Here is a 24,013-nt window from a genome sequence, read left to right as displayed (position 1 = left end):
CTAAACAAATATGGGAAAACAAATATGGCAGGGGATGTGACATATCCTGCACACGCTTGCATGTTTTTATTTATTGCGCTGCATCAAGCGGTCCTTTGATGTCCACCGCAGTAACATGTTCTTCTTGTTTCTACTGTGTATGTTGAAACACAATATTTGGAATCACACGAAAATTAAGTTGCTGGTTCTGCAAGGTTATATGCACAGGGTGTCTCAATTTTCCATTTTGTGTCCATCTGTAGAAAGGGAGAACATTTTATAGCAATGGTAATATTGCCACGAAAGTATTAAAAAAAATATTCATGAATTCATATCATTTTGGCTGCTCTCAAAATTATTAAACTATCCTATTTTACCTACAATTTTAGACACAACACTAATATTAGCAGATTATGTCAAATGTTGGTTGGAGGATACGAATATTGGAAAAGCCTATTATTCTCACATTGAATGAGTTGTGAAGTGCCTTCTTGATTACAACATTAACACAGGCAACCATAAAATCATCATCACACATGGTCTATGCTTTATGATTTTATTCATAAAATAATGCTGTCCATAAAGAGAAACATTGTGTTCTGATTAAAATTCAGAAGACATAACATTGATATTGTTCGGTTGAACAAGGATCAGACTCTTTTAGCATCAATCTTGGAAATGCTAAATTTCAGTGAAAATACCAGCCTCCTTCGTAGGCGATTGTGTCATTTGGGAAACAAATTTAAATTCATCCACATAATGGCTCGTGCTGTACCAAAGTGGACTGCTAATACTATTCAAAAAAAGATACTAAAATAGCAGCACAACTTTCATGAGTCTGTTTGTTTACTCAGTACTAACAGTAAAATGACTTACTACACAGCTTGTGTTTGCTTGTGTCATTTTTGACCCTAATACTATAAACCAATTTCACTATCACTACCTCAAATATTTGTTCATGATAACTTTAACTTTAACGTCCTGCCAAAAAAATAGGTCAAAAACGACATGCCTGGCTGCCAACAGTTAAGCATGACCTTGATGGAAAGTCTTATCAATACTGAACATACTGAAATAACACAGTTGAAAAAGCCGTAACTTTCATCCTATTCAAATCTTAGGAGCAGTCTTAAGGTAGAACGCACCTCGGGGACAGATATTCGGACTCTCAAACTTTTACAGTTCTCTTCTGATATACCACATGTGGGGGTTCATTTTAAAGCTTTTGGTGAAAGAAAACTTTTCAACGGCTTAGTTTTTCGAAATTCGAAAATTTTTATTTTTCTCCATAGAGTTAACACAGGGATGGCGGCCATTTTGAATTTCTAATATCGGTAAATCTTGGGTAATTTGTTTTCTAGTAACCAAAATTTGCGCGGTGACCCCCTATTTTTATTCTTGATTTTGAAAGAGAATGATTGAAAGATCCCTTGAGGAAAGTTAGAGCAACTTTGTGTCCATCTGTAGAAAGGGAGAACATTTTATAGCAATGGTAATATTGCCACGAAAGTATTAAAAAATATTCATGAATTCATATCATTTTGGCTGGGGTGCATACTACCTTAAAAGTAACGTTTCATTAGATTTGCCTGAATTACATGCTACAAATATGAAAACTAAGACACAAACAACAAAGACGTTACAACTAACTAAACTGGAACAATAGAAACAAGAAAAATAGTACATCAGAATATAAAATGCCATATTTCTCATGCCAGCTGATTATCACTGCAAAGTACTAAGTTTGCATGGGCAACAAGGCACTAAGAAAGACACTTTCTGCTTAAAAATTCTACACATTTAAAGATTAACAAGGAATAAAACTTACAGGAAAGGCAAAATGGTTACACTGTTAGTCTACTCAATCATCTGTTTAGGCAGACGGAGGACAATTAACATACAAGAAAATTTTGGGTCAGTTCAGTTCATTAAAGTCTTTCACCCAGAAAAAAATATGAAAAAAAACAGCTGGCTGTATTTAGTACTGTACATACTGAAAGATCTACGGAGTTACGACACTCTGACACTAGCTTTGAAGTTAGTGTTGTGGCGTCCTTAGATCTGGCAGTCTATGAGTACTGATGTTCCTAAATGAAGTGGTATGACCAATTGCAGCTGATCAAATCTTTTGTTCCAATTTCACTCTTTCACAGACATGGTTTTGCCCAAACTCAGTTATAAATGGTGATTGTGGGCCTGTTTACTTGGAATTTGGGTTGATTAGATTGAACACCAGATACAGATCTTGGGTGTTTGGAGCTATAATTTTTTCGGCTAATATAACTAAATACACATTTTGATTTTGTTTTTTGAAACTTCACTCTATCATAAATGATATCTTGATAAAGATGCTGCTAGATCTATTATAAGAAGCTCTAGGGTTTCAAGTTGAATGAATGAAGAAAATGCAGGATATCACGCTTTTTACAGAATCAATAAATGCTCATGGAGTAATTTCTTCATTATGCAAACTGGCAAAGTCCAATTGTAGTAATATATCAAATGAATGTTTTATGTACTGTGAGAATGAAACAATTAGAAGAACCATAGACACATAAACCCATGGTAAAGGGCCATAGATCCTTCAAAGTGCCTATGCAAAACCTGTTCTCATACACACAAAGTACCTTCAGTTGGCATTGCAGTTACACCTGTTTATCGCATGGATGTCAAACTTTGTACTGACACAGATCCTATTTGCACTTTCATAGGCTACCTACTTTGATTGGATATTAACCTTTGCACTGTGTAGTACAGATGGCAGAATTAGGAACACTTGTGATATCAGTGTAAAAGTTGCCACATTGAGATATCACAGTGTTCCAACTTACACGTGTACATTCTTGGGCAGCTTCTTACTTCTGACAATACAACTGTTGCACACTGGTGTAGACAGTGCTATTGGGGAAGTTTTCAAAAATACCAAAGACTTCAAGCACTTCAGGTTTAAGTGCAAACCTTTGCAATAAAGGGTTTTTAAAAGTGTGCTGTGTAAGCTTTGGGGACACACAAACTCCTTCATTTCATCAATCATTCTCTACAAACAGTAGACAACATCGATATATGGCCATAGAGAATGTTAGTTCATCTGAGGAGGGTTTGGCATAGGCACTTGAAAAGTTTTTATGGCAGAAGAGTATCAAACATCCTATACACTTCTGTTTTCTCCAAAATATAATTCTCACTACCTTAAATAGCTTTTGTCTTGTACTAGGGGAGCAAACTCCATGATAATGAAATACAATGGTGGCACTTAAAAGTCAAGTTCTGCCCACAGCAAGAGTTAGAGACAGAGGTCTAATAAATACGTTTACCGCAAATGTGATCATTTCCACGGAAAAAGTTCTGTTTGTCAATGAAAGTACATGAGTGTGAAAAATAGTTGACCCACTTGATATTCACCACTACAATTATAATGAAAGTAGCTAAACTCATGGCATCTTTTCACCCTTTCATACATTTCTTCTATAGAATTCCTGCATAACCTAAAACTTTACTTTGGTTTCTTTGATCTTATGCGTTTTACCTGTAAAAATCCACCATGTTCAAAATATGGTTGACTGCCTGAGACTTTCTATAATCCACTTATAAGTGGGGGAAAATCGTATTTAAGATACTGAGAATTGATCCAAACGTGTCTCCTCCCATAACATGTCAAATGTGTGAAAACTCTGGATGATATCTTAGAGGGAATGCACAGTTTCACACATCATCCTAACTGGAGCCGCTGCCTGCCTTCACACTTTAGTTGTTTCAGTCTTCTCATTAACTGGACTTTTTGCCTGCAAACCGCAAAGAGAGAGAGAGAGAGAAATAATGATTGTGTTAGTCCAATTATTGATTGGCCAGTGTAGATTTCAGAGTCAAGATTCTACTATTCTAGTCAACACAGTGGGTTTTGTTCCCTTGAAAATTGAAATAAATTCATTTTATTCTGGCATATACTCATCATGAAATAGTGCTCTGACAAATCTAAATACAGTAAATTCAAACACAGCAACTTTAGCTTTTAATACACTGCATTTTCCAAGCATCATTCGCAGGTTTCTCATGGGTTACGTCATTGTTATTTTTTGGGGTCAAAAGCACAATACACTACAGATCTAGCAACATCACCATTATGCATTCTATTTTGTTGCATCATGGTATCTTCCAGGGTCACACTTACCATATTTACAATGAATCCTTTGCAAATTGTCATGAAAAAAAAGAAGAAACTAGTCAAAATAAAAAAATACTGAAAAAACTTCATTTCTTTCATTTTGATAAAAAAGAATTTATAAACAAACTTTCATACTCAAATCACACTCTTTATTGCAAATTTAATTTATGTACGTTCAAGTTTCAATATCTAAAATCATTTACCCTTAATAGTAAATAGGAAAGCATGTCTCTATTATTTTTTGATGATTACATAGGATTACGTAAAAATTTAGAATTACTCAAAAACACAAACATAGGCTGAAAGTTTAACAAGAAAGTTTTGCTACAATATTTGTCTACCTCTTGTATGTGCATTCCACATCTAACTTTGCCCACCAACTTGTCATTACTTGGGAAATTTTTCTAACATAAAAATCTGCATTGTGGCATATTCTTAAGAAATGATAGGTGAGAATTACTGCTTTATAAAATTATTTTTTAAGTTTCTCTTTACAACATTACAAGTGGACTGTAATATCAACTACCTGGTTGTCATTTGCCTCCATACTCTATATTTTTCATTGCTTGAAGTAAATAAACAAGATATACAATTTGACATGGTATAGTTCATTGCCAATTTCATAGACAGTGGAGTGACGTTTACACTTCACTGTCTACACCAATTTCTTACATGACATGGTCTCATTTTTTTCTGACAATGATGATATAAAAAAATCACCACAGCTTTGCATTTCCTTATTTGTTATCAAATGGCTGGCTAGCGTTGAAACATGATCTTGATAAATTTCTATTGATTTTAATTTCTTGCCATTACTGCTGAGATTCAAGATGCCGATATGAACATGTGATCACCATGCTATGTTTCCAGCATTACTTGCAATTTTTTCACTCCTTTGTCACACGTATACAGTTCAGTTCCTTCTTCTCCAATGAAATCAGAACTGTCACTTACAGATATCAAACTGTGATGTCTTACATCATACAGAAACTTTAATAGTGGTCAATAAGAACAATTCACTTTAAATTTACCAAATTCACTGAATTTCAAAGTTCACCATTTTAAAACCACCTTTAGGGACACTGGAAGGCATAAATATGTTTTGTTTCTTTTTTCCAACTCTGAATAAAATCATGAAGTGTATGGGTACTGTTTGTGGTCAGTGGAGATACGGAATCAAATGTGCTGATTAATCCATCACAGCCTGACTGCATATGGCCAACTTACCGTTTCCTCAGCTTTAAGCTGTGCGAACAAGATGGCGTCATGCACTGTCACAAATGACAATTCTGCTTCTCCACCTTCAGTTTTCACTTTGTCAAAATAACCACACTTCTGCAGGGTTAGCTTCACATTATCTGCAGAATAAAATTGTACCAAAACATGAGCATTAATACACAAATTGACATTTTTGCCATTAAAAATTCAGCAAATTTCAGGAAAAAATCTTTTTACTAGTTTAAGTGTATCTGTAAGAGCTGGCTCGAAGTGTTTTAAGTATATTTTCTAATGAATTGATAGAATGGGAAAGTTGAATTTTGTAACAATAATGCCGGTTGAATCAAAGTAATAAGCAACTCAATTCTTTTCTTTTCGGCTAGTTCTAATTCGGGCTGCTCCATCCAGTGAGGGAATTACACTGATGAAATCCCCCCTTACCTGGATATAAATGACAACATGCCACCTTTTTTTCGAAATTTCAAAACAATATGAACTCAATGGAGTGACAAGAGCACACTGTCCTGTGATATTGTGTTGCTTTTCAAGGTTGTGAGATTGTTGGTGTATTCATATAAGAGTAGGGCAATATACGGAGGGCGACAATATCTGATACATAAATCATGTACCAACGAAATGCAATGATACTGTGGAACACTGCTATCTGATAGAGAAAACAGTGACATACATCCCACTTGAAGCTAATTGAACGAGCACTAGACCAAACACAGTGACAGCCATTGCCACAATTCACAAAATGTACCTTTTCACACGTGTTGCCAATTGCTTAGTATTTTGAACTGACCTCATTCCTCTTTTCAACATATTGTCAAGCAATATCTATTGTTGCCAGGCAGTACATTGTCATTAGATTTTGAAAAACTGGCTTGATGGGGTCAAAAAATCTGACCTAACATATTCCGGCGGTATTATGAATGTTGGATGCCAATTCTTGGCAATCTGTCAGTGAGTGATAAAAGTGAAACATTCAACGTCCATTTCTAAAAGCATTTAATTGTACAAGTGTGCTGCTTGTTTTATGTGTTTTAACAAATGCACCAAATTTTAGGAAGTAGAAGCATTACAGAGAGCTACTGAACAGAAAGAACTCCAGAAAACAACCATTATATTGAGTATAGTGCTATTATCTGTGAGTTCAACTTTGTTCCTATGTTCTTACAGTTCAAGGTTGTTGAATCTCCAGAAATGGAGATTTCAAGCTATGCCACCGACAAATAGAACTCACCTTGGCAGCCAGCAAGCAAGACTCTGACACCAACTCTCTGATAGTCTGTGGCCAAAGCAGTCAGTGTATTCACTCCATTCACGTCAATGAAATTGAAATTTCCACAGTCGATGATGATGGTGTGCAGATCACCAATTTCTGGGTAGTTCAAGACTGCTGCTACGGTATCATTGCTCTGTACACCCTTGACGATATCTTCACTCTCCTAGCAGAACAGAAGTAAATATAAAAGCAGCCATTGTAAAATCTTGCCACATGATACACAGCATGCCCTGTATTGTGGTCAAATCAACATGGCACTCAACCACAGAGTTGTGCCCTTGAACTCATGGAAATTCATATCATTCCATTGCATTTGGGGTGTGGAAATTTCAAGAAGTTCCTAACATATGGACTCAAAAGAGTTTAAAATTCCAACCATTCCACCACAAGACTTGGTTAGGGGCGGTAGATAATTATAGAGGCAATTTCAATCCCTGGTTCTCGCATCAGTGGTCATTGACATTGACTGTTTGTGTGATTTGAGTCCTTTGTTCTCCTTTGAAAGTTGTGTACAGTTAGTCAGTTTGCTCACTGATAAAACTGATAAAGGACTTGCCCCTTTAAAACACGCACACTGTTAAAGGCAGGGGGAGCCTATAAATACCCCCTATCTCCCTGGGTATTCATAATCCAACATGAGTGGCACATGATAACAGCGTCAACGAATGCTCCCGAAAATCTGGAGCTTTCAACAACCATGGTGTAAATTAAAGCATTTTTCCAACATATTACGTTTTGTGAATACTTGTGGCATCACCTTGTTGGCGAAATTCTCTCATTTTTCCATTTTAAGTTGATTTTTGATGCCAAAACTGCTTCGATGGTGTGTTTGAAGCGTCCAACAAACAATAGATGAAAGAATTCAAGCTGCCAATCACGAGGGGACGCGCAAAGGTGCAAAACGATCAAACATTTGTTTGTGTACATTTGATCAATTACGATGTCAACAATGAATAAACGATTCGTACAACTGAGCAAAATACTTGACCAACGGTTACTGAACACGAGTCTCAGATGAGTTCAGACACAAACGGACTATTTCATGGTTTCAAACAGATTGCCTCTCCCTGTTTGTTTGTTGATCTGTGTACCTCTAGGCCTATGAATGGGTGATGTGTATGTTGACCTGCGGTACGATATTTTACGATAGGTCTCTTTTGGAAGTATGTTGTCGCCTAGCCCTGCGTACGATGCCGTGTGTAGATGCCGTGTTTCCCAGCGTTTATACGGCCTCCCACCACAGCTCTGCTGATATGCATGGACAAAACCGGCAATATGCGGATCCAATTCGGACAGAACACGAAAAACTACTTTTCGAACTGTTTTCGGCCGAAATCAACTCGATTCTGAGTCAGCCAACCCAAATCACTCAACCGCACACAGACTGCGAAAAAATGCTCTCGTGACGTCCAAAACCGTTGTTTGCTGCACGGTCAATGCCCCATGGACAGCCATTGGATACGTTCTCGCCACGATTATACAGGTGCCCACGAGCTGCATTATTTTCTGTGGGGGGTCGGGGCGATGAAACTAAATCGCGATTGCTTCATCTCTGTCAGATTTGACCAAAAAGAGATACTTGACATAGATTATAGCATCAAATGTTGACCGTTCAGACTGAAACATGATAAAAGGTTTGAAGATCGCCGTGATGTCGTTCTTCTCTATACGTTTTTCTGAGCTTGTTTTTTTTACTAAATTGCTCTAATATTATCTGACGTTTTTTTGAAATCTTAATCAACTTTTCTTTCCCAACCAGGACACAACATTACCTTTTTACTTTCATAGTAACTTAGGATTCATTTAATTCGCAGATTAATAGACTCTTATGTTCTTCCTCGATTGTCTGTGACTGATTTTGCTATCCCGATATCGATATTGCGTTCGCACTCAGGTGTCTTGAAACTTACGTCATTCACTGAAATAGTTTTCGGACAAACTCAAGAAATTCGACAACTACTAAAGAATGTTCGGTAAAATTTACAGAGACTAGCAATAATAATTATGGTCATTTTACCGTCTTTAGCTAAGCGGACTCGCTTGGCGGAAGCAGTATATAACGATCTGAGTTCCCATTTTTACCCTACCGTGTGAGTGTAGTATTCGAACGGGTGAGATCATAATCTTACGCTGTTCCGAGTGGCCTGGAGATTTTTTATAATATACAATAAATTGACCGTATCAAAATTACTCTGTTTTACAGTGCTTGGATATTGATATTTTTCTATACTTTTTTACTTTAAATTTGATTTGAAGTCTTTTGATTCTCCATTGGCGGCAGTACATGTACGGTTACAACCGTCATGTGATGACCGGAGTGTGCTTGTAAAGTTGTCGGCAAGTTGTCGGGAAGTTGTATTTAGAGGTTGCAGTTAGGGATTTTTCAAGATGAACAACACATTATACATTTCCTACATCTTTGAAACGGGGATTACGGTAATCTTTCATGTGATGAACATTTTTTGAACGTCTTTGCAATGTGTTCCCACGATGAGTGTGAGCTGATTCTTTGTTTGTAAAAATCGTCAGAAATGGTCCAGTGACCGTGTTAAAATAGACACAGATGTAAAACCATTGCGAGGAAAATAGTAAGAAATTCACGTTGCAATATTTGCTGTCGTATTTCTCAGCAGGAATAATCAATTTTTACACGTTGTGTATAAGAACAGCATGAGGGAAAATGCCAAGAGGGTTTGACCGGTTAAGAAGGGCTTGACTACCCAGTTTCTGCGTAGTGAAGCTTCATTACGTATTCATGGTGACCCCTGGCAAGCTGTCAATAACTTTGGGGGCTTTTGTCTTTTGGCCTGCTTTGCATATGCATCATTGGACACGACCTGCCAATCACCCAGGTAGTCAATTAAACTATTAATTGACTGTTTACCGACCCAATTAACACTATCCAGCAGTATCAGTCATATTTTAATCGTGTGGCCCGGGTAGGCACAACGTAGGAACGCGTGTATTTCTATGTGTACGTTTCACTTGTGGTGTTGTTTGTACCATCGTGCGTTTGAAGTCCTTGTTTCACCTACAGCATTACCTTCAAGGTGACAGGCTTACTATTAATGTTCAGTATCATTGCACCGAGTTCTGCCCACGGTGAAAAACACCTGTTTTGCCAACTAATTACTGCCCGTCGCTGCCCGTCCTGAATGTAGCCTATCTATAGCTACAGTAATCACATAAATCATTTATCAGTTTTGATATATACTCCTAAATTGTAAGTTTGATCAAAATCGAGACCACATTCAAGGGCTATGCAGACTGTCCATGTACGCACACACAGTGACAAGAAGGCGGCAAACACCTACTCACCAAGCACATCGAATCGGCGAAAAGAAGCATAAAAAAGCTAGGCTCATCGCCAAAACAAACGCGCCAAGCGCTAACAAAAACCCATACCAAGCGGCCCTTTTCAGGGCCACCAAATACTCCAAAAAGAGAACTACCAAAAAATACGATAAAATGACATAGAACACACAAACACTTAAAAGAAATAACAAAAATCGTACACATAACAAACAACTGAAACACAACATTAAATACAAAATAAACAATCACAGTAACGTAACAGAAAATATGGCCGTGGAAATAAATCAGCTATTTCTAAAGAAAAGCCGACAACAACATGAAATTCAACAACAACCTATCATCGCTCAAACTATGAAACTCCGAAAAATAGTACTAGGCAAAAGCCTTAAAATTCATTCGGACACCAACAAAACCAAAAAGAATAAAACCACCTCAGGATTTCAACAAATAAAGTCGTATAATGTGACTACGCTACATCGTGAGACACAAACAATCGCAACACCAATTCAAAGAAAAGTCAAATTGGACTCCACGAACAACAAAAAAACAAAAACTTGAAAGCTATCTGAAGCTTCTAAACTCGCACTTCTAGAGATACCCTTTCAAACAAGGAAACAAAACATGTCGCGTGCCAAAAGAATCGCGATAAACCAGCTTGCAAACAATGGACAAATTTTGGGAAAATAACCCTTCGACAAGGGTCGGTTTTTCGTTATTGTCAACACAAACGATTACGTACTCGAATGCGAAAGGCAATTACGTAACACTCAGTATTATACACAACAAGCCAGAACAAACAGTAAACAAAGTAAATGAACTATTAATTAAAATGTACGAGAACAAGCACATCAACCAGGATACTTGTAAGTATCTTGATCCAATAAACATAAAATCCGTACCCCGCAGTGGTACTTATTGCCTAAAAATTCACAAACCTCCGCAAAAATTAAAAGACACATCAGTCAAAACAAAATTTACCGAAGTAAAGAAATATAGAACAAACAAACCGAACCACCAAACGGACTCACAACGTGACCAAAATTAATATACTTGCCTCGCTAATCGGAAAGCAAGACCACTAAAATGCATTAAAATAAATTTTCACAAACACAAACTAAGGAAAGAATCTACACTGCGACTGATGAGAAACCACACTCGGGTTTCGAAACGCAAGCGTCAAAGGGCGACTCAATCAACTTTTGTAACAACATAGGTCCGGCTGCGTCTCGCCATAAGCTTTCCCCACACAAACAAAACATTACCGTACACACTAATCCAAACTTCTCTACAAATATCCAAAGCGAAACAAACATTTCATTAACACAAACAATCGGATAAGAATGTAGGAACACATTTTTGAAACGAATCAAACACAAACTCGACACAAAAACATTTAGGATAGTTAGGTGGGGAGCCTGTTTCACATTTTTTACATCTCGCTATACTGTCTATGATTCTAAAAATAAAGTCATCTGCCACTTTTTCTGTATACGCGGTTTGGCAAAACTCATCTCTTCAATCGAAAGTCTGGCGATTTGATGGTTCTTTGGGGCACTTAAAGGGATATAGTCATCGGAACTGCGCTCAAAGGTCGTATGGGACCCATACGACCCATGGCAACAGTGTATCCAAGGTACAATGGTGATTGATGAAAGTTAAAACATGTCTGTCATAATGTACATCGTATAATTTAAATGTTGCAGCTATGATGATGAGGTGCATCTTGATATCTTGCACGAAATACATTGTTTGTAAACAAGAAACTCGCACAGGCGCAGTTCCGACGACGATATCCCTTTAAGTGTACGTCGAGCTTAAGGAATGTAGTTACATTCGGGATGTTTTATTCGAAAATTATTTATTTCTTCAGGGGCAAATGCACATAATTTATGCTGTTGGAAATACTGGCCACTCATAAACAAGACAATAAACTCAATATATGTGCATCTTTACTTATATTGTCAAAGTACCACCGACACCCACAAAAAACCAAATGGTTCAGTCCAGGTATTTGCAACTCTGCCATCCGACTGGTCAACAGGAAATCAACCATAGGTGTCTTTTGGCACGCGTATACGCCAGTCACCTAGGCGATGGTAATCTGCACCACTTAATCGGGAAGGTACTCCTCCCCATATACCACTGGCCATCCCACCCTCAAGGCACTGCGTCATTCGACCAAGCATTGTTATTGTAATTTCCTGCATAAAATTAACAGCGAGGTCAACCGGTCAAATGTCTTGGCATTTTCTGGCATGAGCAAGCAGGTGTTCGGCGGTCCAATTGCTTCTATCATAATGATCTTGATCACAGCTATTTGGCGATATCATGTCTTTGTAAAACAAATTTTCGATCGGAGGCAGCTCAAATCAACAGCTATTGTATATTGCGAATAGTGTTCTCACTAGACACCGAACTACCTGCTATCAACAATACGTTATGTACCATCGGCGGTAACACATTGGTCGTAATCTTGTCTAATTCTGCCCCGCCTTTTGTACCATCCTGAAAAAGCTAAAATTTTTTTACCCTGACATATAATACAGTGACCTTGCACACTAATGATCATTCCACTGTTTCTGTTGGGATTTGTTGGTTTTTTAATTTGTTCCGTGGCCCCGGTAAGATTTTTTCAATACGATACACAGTTTGAATTTTTTTCAAGGTAAATTTAGTATATTCCCAGTTTGTGGGGTAAAGTTGTCTGGAGTGAAAGTTTGAGTTGACGCTGATAGAGTAGACGTCGAGCCCGGCACAGTTGACTGAGATCCGGTCGGTTTGGGGTCGTTTAGTCCAGAAACCTGCAGAGTTCTGTATGATCATCGTTCGGCATTTGGGTGATTTTTTTGGTCAAAGTAATTCAGTAACAATATACGCCAGATTCCTTGTGTTGTTTTTGTCACTGTCATACGTGTATACGGACGGTTTTCGATTAAAAACGGTAAAAATATCCAGTGCTCGTAAATGCGTGCAAAATTTATTCAGTGACTGTTTACGCAGCAGTCGTAAATACGACTAGGATTTACCACCACATAACAACTGTAAACACCGCATCAACAGTCCATACGAAAATTTTGTGCTGAATCGAGGGAGATAACAATTGCGGTAGGAAAGGTCAGTCCACCATCTGTCAAAGTTGTTGATCGGAAAAATCTTCACTGTTCACAAACTACATGAGTGGCTGTTATAGTTGTACACGTAGTTCCATGGGCTTTCCACTGTCCCTTGTTACCAGCTATGTTCAAAGTGCGTCAAGCTACGAATATTTTCATGTATGGAGTTACAGACATCGGTGAAGTACCGGCTACATTTTGTTCAAAACCCCTGTCTGTTTGTTCCTCGTGTTGTTTTTTGTGTCCCTAACGTCGACTTGCTCTATGTGCGTACAAACATAGCAGTCGGGATTAAAATTTCCTGGATAAATAGATACACTCATCATTTATTCCGCCTCTGACGCAAAGATACAAACTGTTTTACATGTACCACTCCTAGGCCCTGGGATCGATTTCCATACCTTTAACGCATTTCTGTGTTTAGGGGGAGAGGTTTTGGCTGTAGTTTGATTACCATGCACAAAAATTGCAACAGTATATGTTTTTATATTGCAACATTCTGCTACACGTTTTTATGTATCATAAAATATCGCTATTGTAAAATATCGCTATATCTTGTTTGGCGTGTACAAGGCCTATGCAGCATCGGCACTGCACCAGCATTCCTTTGACATACATATGGTTCAGCGTACGAGTAAAATAACGTAACAATAATTTTGGATACACAGTTTCAATTTATTTCATTCTGTTGGTTGTGTCACTGTCGAGCTGGCGCTGAACAAAGATTGATTTTAGAGGAGGGCATCAGGGGGGGGGGGGGGGGGGGGGGGGGGGGGGGGGGGGGGGGGGGGGGGGGGGGGTAGCATATGTGTAATTTCATAGCAACATAATTACAATTGTAGGTACGCTGATCAGAATGAGGCGTGGTTGGATTTTCGCACTTCCAAACTTTCGTTTAGAGGAGGGGGGGTTGGGGGTTGGGTTGAGGCCTAGTGCACTTAGTTGCGTCTACCATGCATATGTTATAATTATCCCACTGTTTGCAATTTTTGTTGTTGGTATCATAAACAGGTTGGAGGTGCAAGGGTCAAAAGTTTGAAATCATAACTCTTCCACCACTGAACTCCCATACAGATCAATTGTTTTCATATTTTTAGCTGGACCCATTAATGGGTAAGAAGAGGTGGAAGGGTTAACAGTAGAGAGGTTCGCTGATGTTAAAGATTAATCAACGATAGCAGTATTCATGCATGTACACCCTACTGTAGCAATCACAATTACGAAATATCCTAGTGATTCAGACAAAACAAAGAGATCTAGCTGATGATTTTATAGAGCTTACTCCATTCAGGTTGGGTTGTTGTTTTCTGGCTTTCTCTTCCTCCTTCTTTCTCTTGTCTTCCCTTCTCCTTATACCATCTTGAAGTTTTTGTTGGTTTGCATATATAGTGACTGGATTGATTCCTGTAAGTTTGTTGACCCTGTACTTGAAGAACTCTGAGTTGACGTAGTAGAGAGTAGAATCGCTGGATATGATTTTGATACCGCTGATTTCCTTGCTCTGTGGAGAGGACAATATCATATGATCAGATGATGGCCAATCAAGGACAGTGTTAGGCATCAGGTGATCAAAGTAATCCACTCACAGACAACATGAGATATTTTACATTCAGCTATCAAGGCAAATCATGGACAATGTCAGGTGTTGTGTAATTAGCTGGCTACCTAAAATCTTTTCTTGCTGTCGCTTGAGTTGGATTTGTAACAAAATATGTCTTTCATGAATTTCAGAAAGCTTCCACTTTTGCAGCAAGAACCTGACTTGGTTAAAAGAGTTTTGTGTATTTTATCCAGTTTCAACAGATTGAGTTAAGTTATGGGGTCAATCATCTTGTAAACGTGACATTCTTAGACCCTGGGTACTAGGTTATCAATGAATTATATTTTCAGTGTCTGTAAGTCTATGCGCACATTTGTGTTGGAAATTTGTGCAATGGTTAATTTTGAGAGTACTTGGTGTAAATTATAAAGTTTCACACACAGATTACTGTAGTTCTTAATTCATAGATACTCAGAAATGACTGAGTACAGTTATTCTATGACCATGAAGCCATTGATGATATATGTGATCATTAACTATGCAAAGTTTTGGTGACCTATACCTATCTTTATCAAGGTTAATTTGTTACATAAACTACAGACAACTGTACGTAATGCCTTTAGTACAGGAAGTTGAATGTTTTCTGCAAGATCCAACATTCAACAATATATTACAATTTTGATTCAGAGTTGAGCACCACACATACTTTTTTCACTTTCTAGTCTTGAGTACATTTTTTCTCACAAAATAACAAGACAAGCATAACATGCACTCTTTCGTTTTTCTTTACATGAAAATTAAAAATTCAGATTGTACTCCGTTTTTATATTTCTTTTTAATCTAAAAGAAGAAGTCTTTCCTGTAATGATTCAGAAAATATGAAATACGAATACATCTCAAAAAACTTGTCGTCTTCTCATGTACACCTATAAAATTCAGAGACAGTTTCTTTCTCAAATTCTGTGCATATCAGAGTGTACTCATCACAGAAAGTAAGCTTATACCTGGCTGCCACTAAAGTCTTTCTTTGATTCACAAGTACGACGACAATGGTTGAACACACATGTATCACCAATCAAACTTTGTACAGAAACCATGTCGGCTTCACTGTTCTGCTCCAGTTCCCTCTATCCCTGATAACACAATAACCTTGGAACCCCCTCAGGTGTTCAATTAATCTATTGACTGAGATACATGTTTATGAAAATCATAGATATTTCCAGCAGGTCACCAAAGGTCACCTTGTCCCACAAAGTCTACCGTACCTTGTAGCCATTCACATCTCTGTAGATGTCGGTGTTTGGAATGTTCCCGGCCACGGCAATGTTGGGTCTTTGGGTTCGCAGGATAACCATGAAAATGGCAAAGAACACACCAACTCCAAGACCAATGTCAACACCCAGCAGAACAGTTCCAGAGATAGTTACAATCCATACCAACTGAAATGAAATGAAACATATCATGTAGTCTATAGCACTATCAAATTAAATGTTATTTTCAAGGGGCTCAGCAATATTTTCACTGAGAAATTCCTGGCTTTTCTACGATTGCGTTGAAGTTGTTTTCTGAAAATGCAATGTATTTACAACACAGACTGCAACTGCTGTAACTTACTCTTACATTACCTGCAATATACACAGAGCAGAGTACTGCATGTAGAAATACATACAACATTGAACTTTTCTTGAAAGCATTCACCAAGGACTGAGAAGGAGGGACCATTTAATTATTGTGTCACAAAGCTTGATTTGAAGATGAAATAAGCCTTTCTTGAAAACCTTTGAAAGATTGATGACTGCAAACTTCAAATTTCGTGAAAAGATACAATTATTTATCTCCAGTACTTGATAAGACACAGGTGACCTATTTTTGTCTTCATATCTTTGAAGGTCACAAGTACTTGAAAGTTTGAAGTAGCTTTACCAGAAAATTACATTGTTTGACTCTTGGTCAACTTTTTGCTTATTTTTATTTGCAGGCCGTAATTTGTCATGAAATTGTGTATATTATATAAAAGCTATGTAAGGGTAAGATGCCATGTTTCCAAATTCTACAAATACTAAATTTTTGCATAATATTTTGACTACTTGCCATTGCCAATATCATGTGAAATTGTATGGAAAATCACAGTACCTTTGAAATTTCTTTTTATCTCCTCTAAGCTCTCTTATATTCCACATAAAAAAATCTACCAGTATTTTTTCCAAACAAATGACAGTGTAATGCAGTCATGAACGTGAGGGGTCATAGTTCATGAGCATTTTTTGCCATTTTGGTTTTACAAAAGGATTGCAAAATGTGTTGATAACCTTACAAAAATAATTTGAGTATCAGAACAATGCACAGACAGACAGGACCTGCTTTACATTTGTACACAACAATGAAATTTAGGACTGCATAATTTCTGATACCCTCACTCAAATGTTCATGTCCAAACATAGCAAGCTTCCAGCACACAATAAGGCTGTTCTTTGATATGCAAATATGATCATACACAGGAATTTTAAATAGATTATGAGCAATATGCAGAAATGAAAACAGGGCAGAGGAAAGATGAATTTCAATTGACTTACAAAGTCCACTTTGGAAGTTCTCCACAGCTCAGGCAGATCAGCACACTGTTTAAACATTCCTTTTAAAGCCACCACTACAATTGAACCAAGAACAGCCTAAATAAAACAAGAAAGTTATAAATTACAGAAATATGATCATCATCATCGCCTGGTCATTCACAGGTCAAGAGAATAATGGCACACTAGCTGTCTACCATGATTACAGAATTGTTACCTATGTATAATGGCTTGTATGGTTGTTATGGCACAGCTTCAACCCAACACGTATTTATCAGAAACAGGGGTCTCCTACAAATTTTGGGAGAGCAAATATTTTCACATCAATTCATTGGGATATATTCAAAGTTGAAATTTACTAGGAAATGTCACATTCACATTATGTTTCAAATTCTCCTTTTTTAGTACTTTTGATGAAAACTTGCTTCAATGATAATGAAAACCAACCACATATGCTTTACTTTGTTTGTTTTCACACAGAAAGAAACCACATTTCAAACATATATCAATGTTGTGTCATGTCATGCAATGTTGTATCTTGTTCTAAACAGATAAATGAGTGACAGCACATTGTTTTATACAGGTCACAGTTGCGTATGGTCACGTTTGTACAGTGCATGGCTGTTGTCATGCTTGCTTAAAATTGCCTAATTTGAACCATGACACAGACAGAATGGAAAGCCAAGTAAAGTGTGCAATTTCATCTGCTAAAACTACAAACAAACTGAAAATACAGCAACACTAACACTGCGTGCGGTTGATGAGAGTGGATGCTTGCTTGTGTGACCTTGTTCTAAATTCTAAATTTCATACAACTGTGAACTTTATCACAGAGACTAGAATTAGATACAAAAATATTTACTGGTATAGTGGGGTGAAATCGAAGTATCAGTGTAATTTGAGCAAATTAAAATTAAACAGCCTATTATGGAGCCTGCAGACATTAAAGCTTGAAACCTGACCATGCTACAATGAGTGAACACAATCTTTTTTTATGGAAAAATGATGAAAACATCCTTAGGCCAAGAAAAATAAAAAGTTTCTTTCTCATAGACATATTGCAAAAATGATGCGGTGACGCAGGGTTTTTCCTTCTCAATGTTTTTTTTTCTTCAACCAACAAGAACATGCTAAAAAAACATGAAAACAACATAGGAATGCACGCAGAGATAAATGCACAGCAGTGTTGCTGTTATACTTTTGTATAGCAACAGTCCTGTCGTTTGACTTTTAGTGCAGCAATGCACAATTTTGACAGCTTAATATAACAGTGACATATGTGTACAGTTCTGAAAGGAATGTTTTGTGTCAGTTATTTTGTTTACAGTTCTGTTTTATAAAGCACTGTGTTATGCACTATCGTCACATATTTTTGTGGGTTTTTTATTTATTTCTTCATGAGCAGAAAAAAAGGTTGACATGGAGGGTCTGAATTGATGCGCGTGAGGATGAGAAACAAAATTTTATTTTTCTTGGCCTCATATAAGTATCGCATTGCCATGGTCCATCATTATGAAATTCAACATGTCTATAAGGAAACTGCTTGGGGAGCCTATATAAACGCTTCATGCAATCACACAAGCCATTTCTGAGAACATTTTGCAAACCAAGATAGGAAAAAATATCCTAATAGTGCAATATTGATAATTCAGTAACAATTTCAACAAATCTGAATGAGGTATTCCCTGTACTAACCTACATACAAAATGTCATGAGAAAAAATTGCAAAGTGATCTCTGGGAAGACTCAAAAGAACGTTCTCAAAATTGAATCTATAAAATCTGAATGAAATTACCCCTAAGACCTTGAGAACAAACTTTCAAGATGGAAGCAAGGTTTCTGGAAAAGAATAAACTGTGCTTTCATAAAAAGTTTTGAATATTTCTCAGAAATGAACAAACATTCAACGACTTTTTTGAAATATATTCCTCCCAAATATACAAGGCCATCTGACCAATACTTTCAAAATATTTGCTTTATGGTCATTCTCAAGTCATTTAGCATATTTTCCTATATTTTGTCTCTAATTCCCTTTTGAATGAAAGTCACATGACCAAGACTCATAATGAACATCATATGTAAATGTAACACCGGCAGTTCTAACAACTTGTGATTGATGGACAGACAGACAGATAGACAGACAGACAGGCAGAAACATACATATGTACATACATGCTAATACTGTACACTGTAAAAAAAGCACTATGAACCCATAATCTGCATGGTAATCCCCAGGAGGAGTTTGCTAGGTCCTACTTGTGTGATGTTTCTGACATGTTACAGTGTTCTCCACAAATGAAAATTAAAGGTGGGCGGCTAATTAGCATAATATTTGCATATAATTTACATATCACCAGGGCTATTTTCAAGGATCGGGCGAAAAAAATAAAGGATCAGGGCCAATCCTGTTAAACAACCTGGGGAGAACACTGACGATTGCATGCAGTCGCAAAACAAACCGACAGATGTGTGAACGGCCCCTCTTTCCACCTTTGCGTCGACCTATTTTCAAACGTGAATTTTGCCATCAAGATGTGTACTTTTACCCAAGTATTATATATCACCTGAAAGCTATTGCTATGAATTTTTTTGTTTTATCAAGAAAATTAGTGTGCGATGATTTTTTTTGAAGATCTTAGTGAAAGTGTAAAGAAAATGGGTGGTCTCACGTAAAAAAGTTTAAGTCTGAGCGGAGAGGGGCTATTGTTTAGTTGATAACGGGCAATTGGTCTTCAGAATACTGGCTACAAAACCGTGTCTCAGATTTTTGAAAAAGGCCTTAGTTTTTTCACATCGTTGAGTCAAAGTTTATCCACCGATTAGTCTTACAACGCCGCCTAATTAAGCAGCAATAACTCGACTTTAAAAATCTTCATAAAGAAACTGAGACACGGTTTTGGAGACAACCTACTTGACAAACGTCTGTGAAAATCTGGTGAACTTCCGTTCACGCGTTCTCGAGTTAAACTCTTTGAACGTGCTGCAATGTGACAAAATGCCAACTGAGAAAAAGGCGATTTAGTAAATTGGTTCGGTTTTTTCCTTTTGAATGGCAATAAACAATGTACTCAACCGACAAAACACTAAAACCAGATAGTGAAATCAAAGTGTTCAACTTCAACAGTATATTCACTCATTGAAATCAGTGTCAACGGTCGAAATGAGGCTAAAAAGGGTGAATTTTGGGAACGTTGTACTCTTTTAGAGCGCAACCTACACAGTAGCTGATGAGTAAATAAACTTGGGGAGTGCCAGGGAAGGGATTATGCAAAATCTGTTGACTGATTAGTTGTAAGGTTTAAATAGAGTATTAACTGTTCGACCTAACTGTCGGAACTGCTACGGCATCTCGATGCCGTCAACACGAGCGCTTGGACTAATTACCTCCATGACAAGCGTACACTACAGTGTAAGTTTATGGCAGCATTCGATTCGACCTCGGAAACGACTCACTGCTGCGGAATGAAAGCGAGCCCGATGAGTGATGTAGGGAAAACAATATTGGCTGACAACAAAAATATCTGCGTTTGTATGTGGATGTACATTTGCGGTGTCTGTGATCATGGAGATAAAAAAGAACAGCTCCATGCTGTGATTCGTTACGGTTAGAGTAACCGAGGATTCAGTGAGCAGCCATTTTTTAGATCTTCACCCGCCTTGAAAACCGATTAACACTAATCAAACTACTAGCATTTCTGAGACAATAGTTCGTCCTCACTCTGTACAGCATTTCTGTGGGTGAAGACCGTTTCTGGAGTCATGAACCAATCGCCTGTCGGTGGCATAAAAGTCAAAGGAGAGAAGTTGAGAAAACATGAACATAGAGAAAAGTACGTCATTTCATCAAGCGCAAGTTGCATGCGATAGACTTCTCGTCAAGCGTCATACGTCACAGCATGGAGGTGGCGAGTCTCAAACCCGGACCGAGACGAGTCGAGACGAGACCATAATGACCCCTCAGGCCAGGCGTTGTAAATACATCATATATACAACATTACAGAAAGCTTGCAGTTTGTTGAGAGTGTCAAAGATCGATGCACAAAGCAAGAGATAGCACAACCAACGATTGGAACAACTGAAAAAAGATTTGTTGAGGTTTTTCAACTTGAGTTCAAGGCGAGCTCGAAACATGCGAACTGCGATGCGACGTCGGCATTTTGGCCTAAGCGATAAGCGCCAGATTCAGATTCTACTATGATATCTACTGTGAATTCAAAATAGGTAACCTTGTATTAGAAACATACATACAGGAGATTTAAGTGATCATTTTTTAGAAATTAGATTCACCATTTATAAACACATTTATAGGAAAGTAAACTGAGAGCTCATATGTTTAATTTTAGGCCATTTACGGAGTGTCTATTGACAGGCGCCTGTCAATAGACAGAATCCGGCTATTGACAGGCGCCTGTCAATAGACAAAAGTTGGCTATTGACACGCGGGACGTTTTTCGCCATAATTCACCACATTTTAGTGAAATAAACTGCTCTTCTTCCACGTAAATGAAGAACACATTGTTCTGCCATGTAGTAATTACAAAATAAGTTCTAATACGTCGGAAAATCAATATTTTGCAATGCTAGCGAAAGCCGTCACGCACGGTACGTCGTACGCGTTCACCGTGTCACTCTAGCATAACCACGGTCGAGTCCTGCATACGCGTATTTTTGCCGATTGGTGATACTTATTTGGTACAATGCCACCCTTTAGTGATGATGAAGTCCGTTTTGCATTGTAAAAGTCGGAAAATCTTAGTAGTTCACGTCAGAGAGCTGTCATGACAGGCATCGTGATTTCCGATGGCCGCGACATTGACAGCTTGATCACTTTCAACCACAGAGAAACATGACAGAGTGGCAACGCTTGCATGCCTTTTGTTCCATGGTCGTCTCGGTAGACTATTGGCTTTTCATATTAAAATGAGCTTCAAAGGTGTTAAACTTTTCAGAGGCTTTGTTTGTGGTTGATAATTACACGAGATTATGCGAAAAATACGACGAGATGGCATCGTACTGCCAGTCGCGTAGCAACCATAGTTACTTTGTGAGCTCTCAGGCCAGAAACACTGCTTCACGCCAATCAAAACATAACACGCCAGCAGTTTCATAAACATGTCCTTCCTTGACGCACGTGTAAATGACGGTATGACTGACCGTAAACATTGAGTAAAACCAGACAGTATCGATAAAAGACTTTCAAATTTGGTTAAAACACACTCATTATATATTCATAAAATATAAGAGGAATTTTTAAAAGGATAAAACTCATTTTCCTGAAGCTCAAACACTCCCGTTTTCGCCAGCACGTCAATTCCGCTCAGCACCACACGACAACAACAACACAAACTGAACATACTTACGCTTAACAATTAGTGAAAATCCGAAAATTACCGAAGGATGCATGGTCGGCACTCTTCGGAAAAGAGAGGCGAGAGCAACCTGAGGCGAGGCGAACATGGATGGGTTACGTAACCGCTTCACGCCTTAAACAATAATACACTCTGTTTATGTTCCTCTGTGCTTTCAACATAGCTCCGCAAGCCTGCATTGAGAAACGACTATTACAATGGTGACAACATTCTGAAGCTTCGTCAGCTAATCCAAAATAGCAAGCAAAATACACCCGAAGCGTAACTTCACGGCCTAGAACGGCGCGAGGCAAGAGCCAGAGAGAAAGATACAAGGAGTCTCAACACGGTGAGCCGACATTTTAACCTTGACCCCCAGTTTGGGTCAGCACTTCTGTGCTGCCTCCATGGTATAGCAAGGCCAATGACCTTGGATACTACAAAACTGTACCCGGAAATTAAAACATTTTGGTAAAAAATTTTTCTCGCTTCAAACATCGTAGTAAACATTGCTATCACTTTTAATATCATGTCTTTCCTTCTCAATGTGCAAAAAAGTTCTTCAATATGGATCTGTACTTGACAAATAGGTTTGCTGGGGAAGCAAAGTCGCCTTGCCCCCACAAAATTGATTTTTTTACCTAATAAACGTTTTGTTTACTTTATAACATTATTCTCAGAACTATTCTTAAAAGATAATGCCATTCAGGAGAAATTCCTGACTCTCCAATTGCAATAGCATTACCTCTTATCCTCATATTTCGGCTTTTCCTTTGCAATTAAAAGAACCGTGGATGGTAAGGTAGATGACGACTTTGTTCATTCTTACGAACAAAATGGCAGAGGAAAACATTCTGAGAAGCATGAGGAAGTTTATTTCGCTAAAATCCGGTAAAATTTGGCTAAAAAAGTCCCGCGTGTCAATAGCCAACTTTTGTCTTACGCCTGTCAAGTCAATAGCCGGATTCTGTCTACTGACAGGCGTTGGTGCAACATCGTATACGGTAAAGTCTACGGTGCCTTGTCCATAATTTCATGCGTAAGAAGGCTATATGAAACATTTTGAGAAGCATGGGGCACTTAGTTTCGCTAAAATCGGGTAAAATTTGACTAACGAGTCCCGCGTGTCAATAGCCAACTCTTGGCTATTGATAGGCGCGGTGGTGCCGCAACATCGTACACGCCGGTTTACGTGTGTACGCTAAATTGCGGCCTAAAGTTGAAGTCTACGGCGCCTTGTCCATATTTTCATGCATAAAAAAGGCTATGTAAAACATTCTGAGAAGCATGGGCCAGTTTATTACTTTAAAAACCATTAAAATTTGACGAACGAGTCCCGCGTGTCAATAGCCAACTCTTGCATATTGACAGGCACGGTGTTGAGGCAACATCGTGCAAGGTTAACTTGTGCAATACTCAAAAAATGCGGCGACTTTGTCCATATTTCAGCGAAAAGGCTTTGTAAAGCATTCTAACAAGC

At 38.0% G+C, this 24,013-nt stretch overlaps 1 protein-coding gene across 6 annotated transcripts in view; it reads right to left on the bottom strand.

Moving 5' to 3' along the window:
• Window positions 1-521: 521 nt before the first annotated feature.
• The window catches only part of LOC139134701 (prestin-like), a 37,752-nt gene continuing 14,260 nt past the window's right edge, over window positions 522-24,013 (bottom strand). For 3 of the 6 annotated variants that reach the window (XR_011552843.1, XR_011552844.1, XR_011552846.1), the window contains 7 exons: window positions 17,189-17,284; window positions 15,881-16,054; window positions 14,358-14,576; window positions 6,606-6,810; window positions 5,369-5,499; window positions 1,541-3,761; window positions 522-1,107 (listed from right to left, as the gene is read on the bottom strand). Coding sequence is in view for 3 of the 6 variants with exons in the window: in XM_070701670.1 (XP_070557771.1) it covers window positions 3,717-3,761; window positions 5,369-5,499; window positions 6,606-6,810; window positions 14,358-14,576; window positions 15,881-16,054; window positions 17,189-17,284 (870 nt within the window). In the remaining 3 variants the exon portion in view is untranslated. Of the gene's footprint in view, window positions 3,762-4,147; window positions 4,165-5,368; window positions 5,500-6,605; window positions 6,811-14,357; window positions 14,577-15,880; window positions 16,055-17,188; window positions 17,285-24,013 lie in introns of all 6 variants that reach the window. The other 3 variants (XM_070701670.1, XM_070701671.1, XM_070701672.1) reach the window with 2 other exon arrangements.

Source organism: Ptychodera flava, chromosome 6, assembly GCF_041260155.1.
Source record: "Ptychodera flava strain L36383 chromosome 6, AS_Pfla_20210202, whole genome shotgun sequence".
Lineage (NCBI taxonomy): Eukaryota > Metazoa > Hemichordata > Enteropneusta > Ptychoderidae > Ptychodera > Ptychodera flava.
The sequence above is the reverse complement of the archived record's forward strand: the minus strand, read 5'-3'. Positions and strand labels throughout refer to the sequence as shown.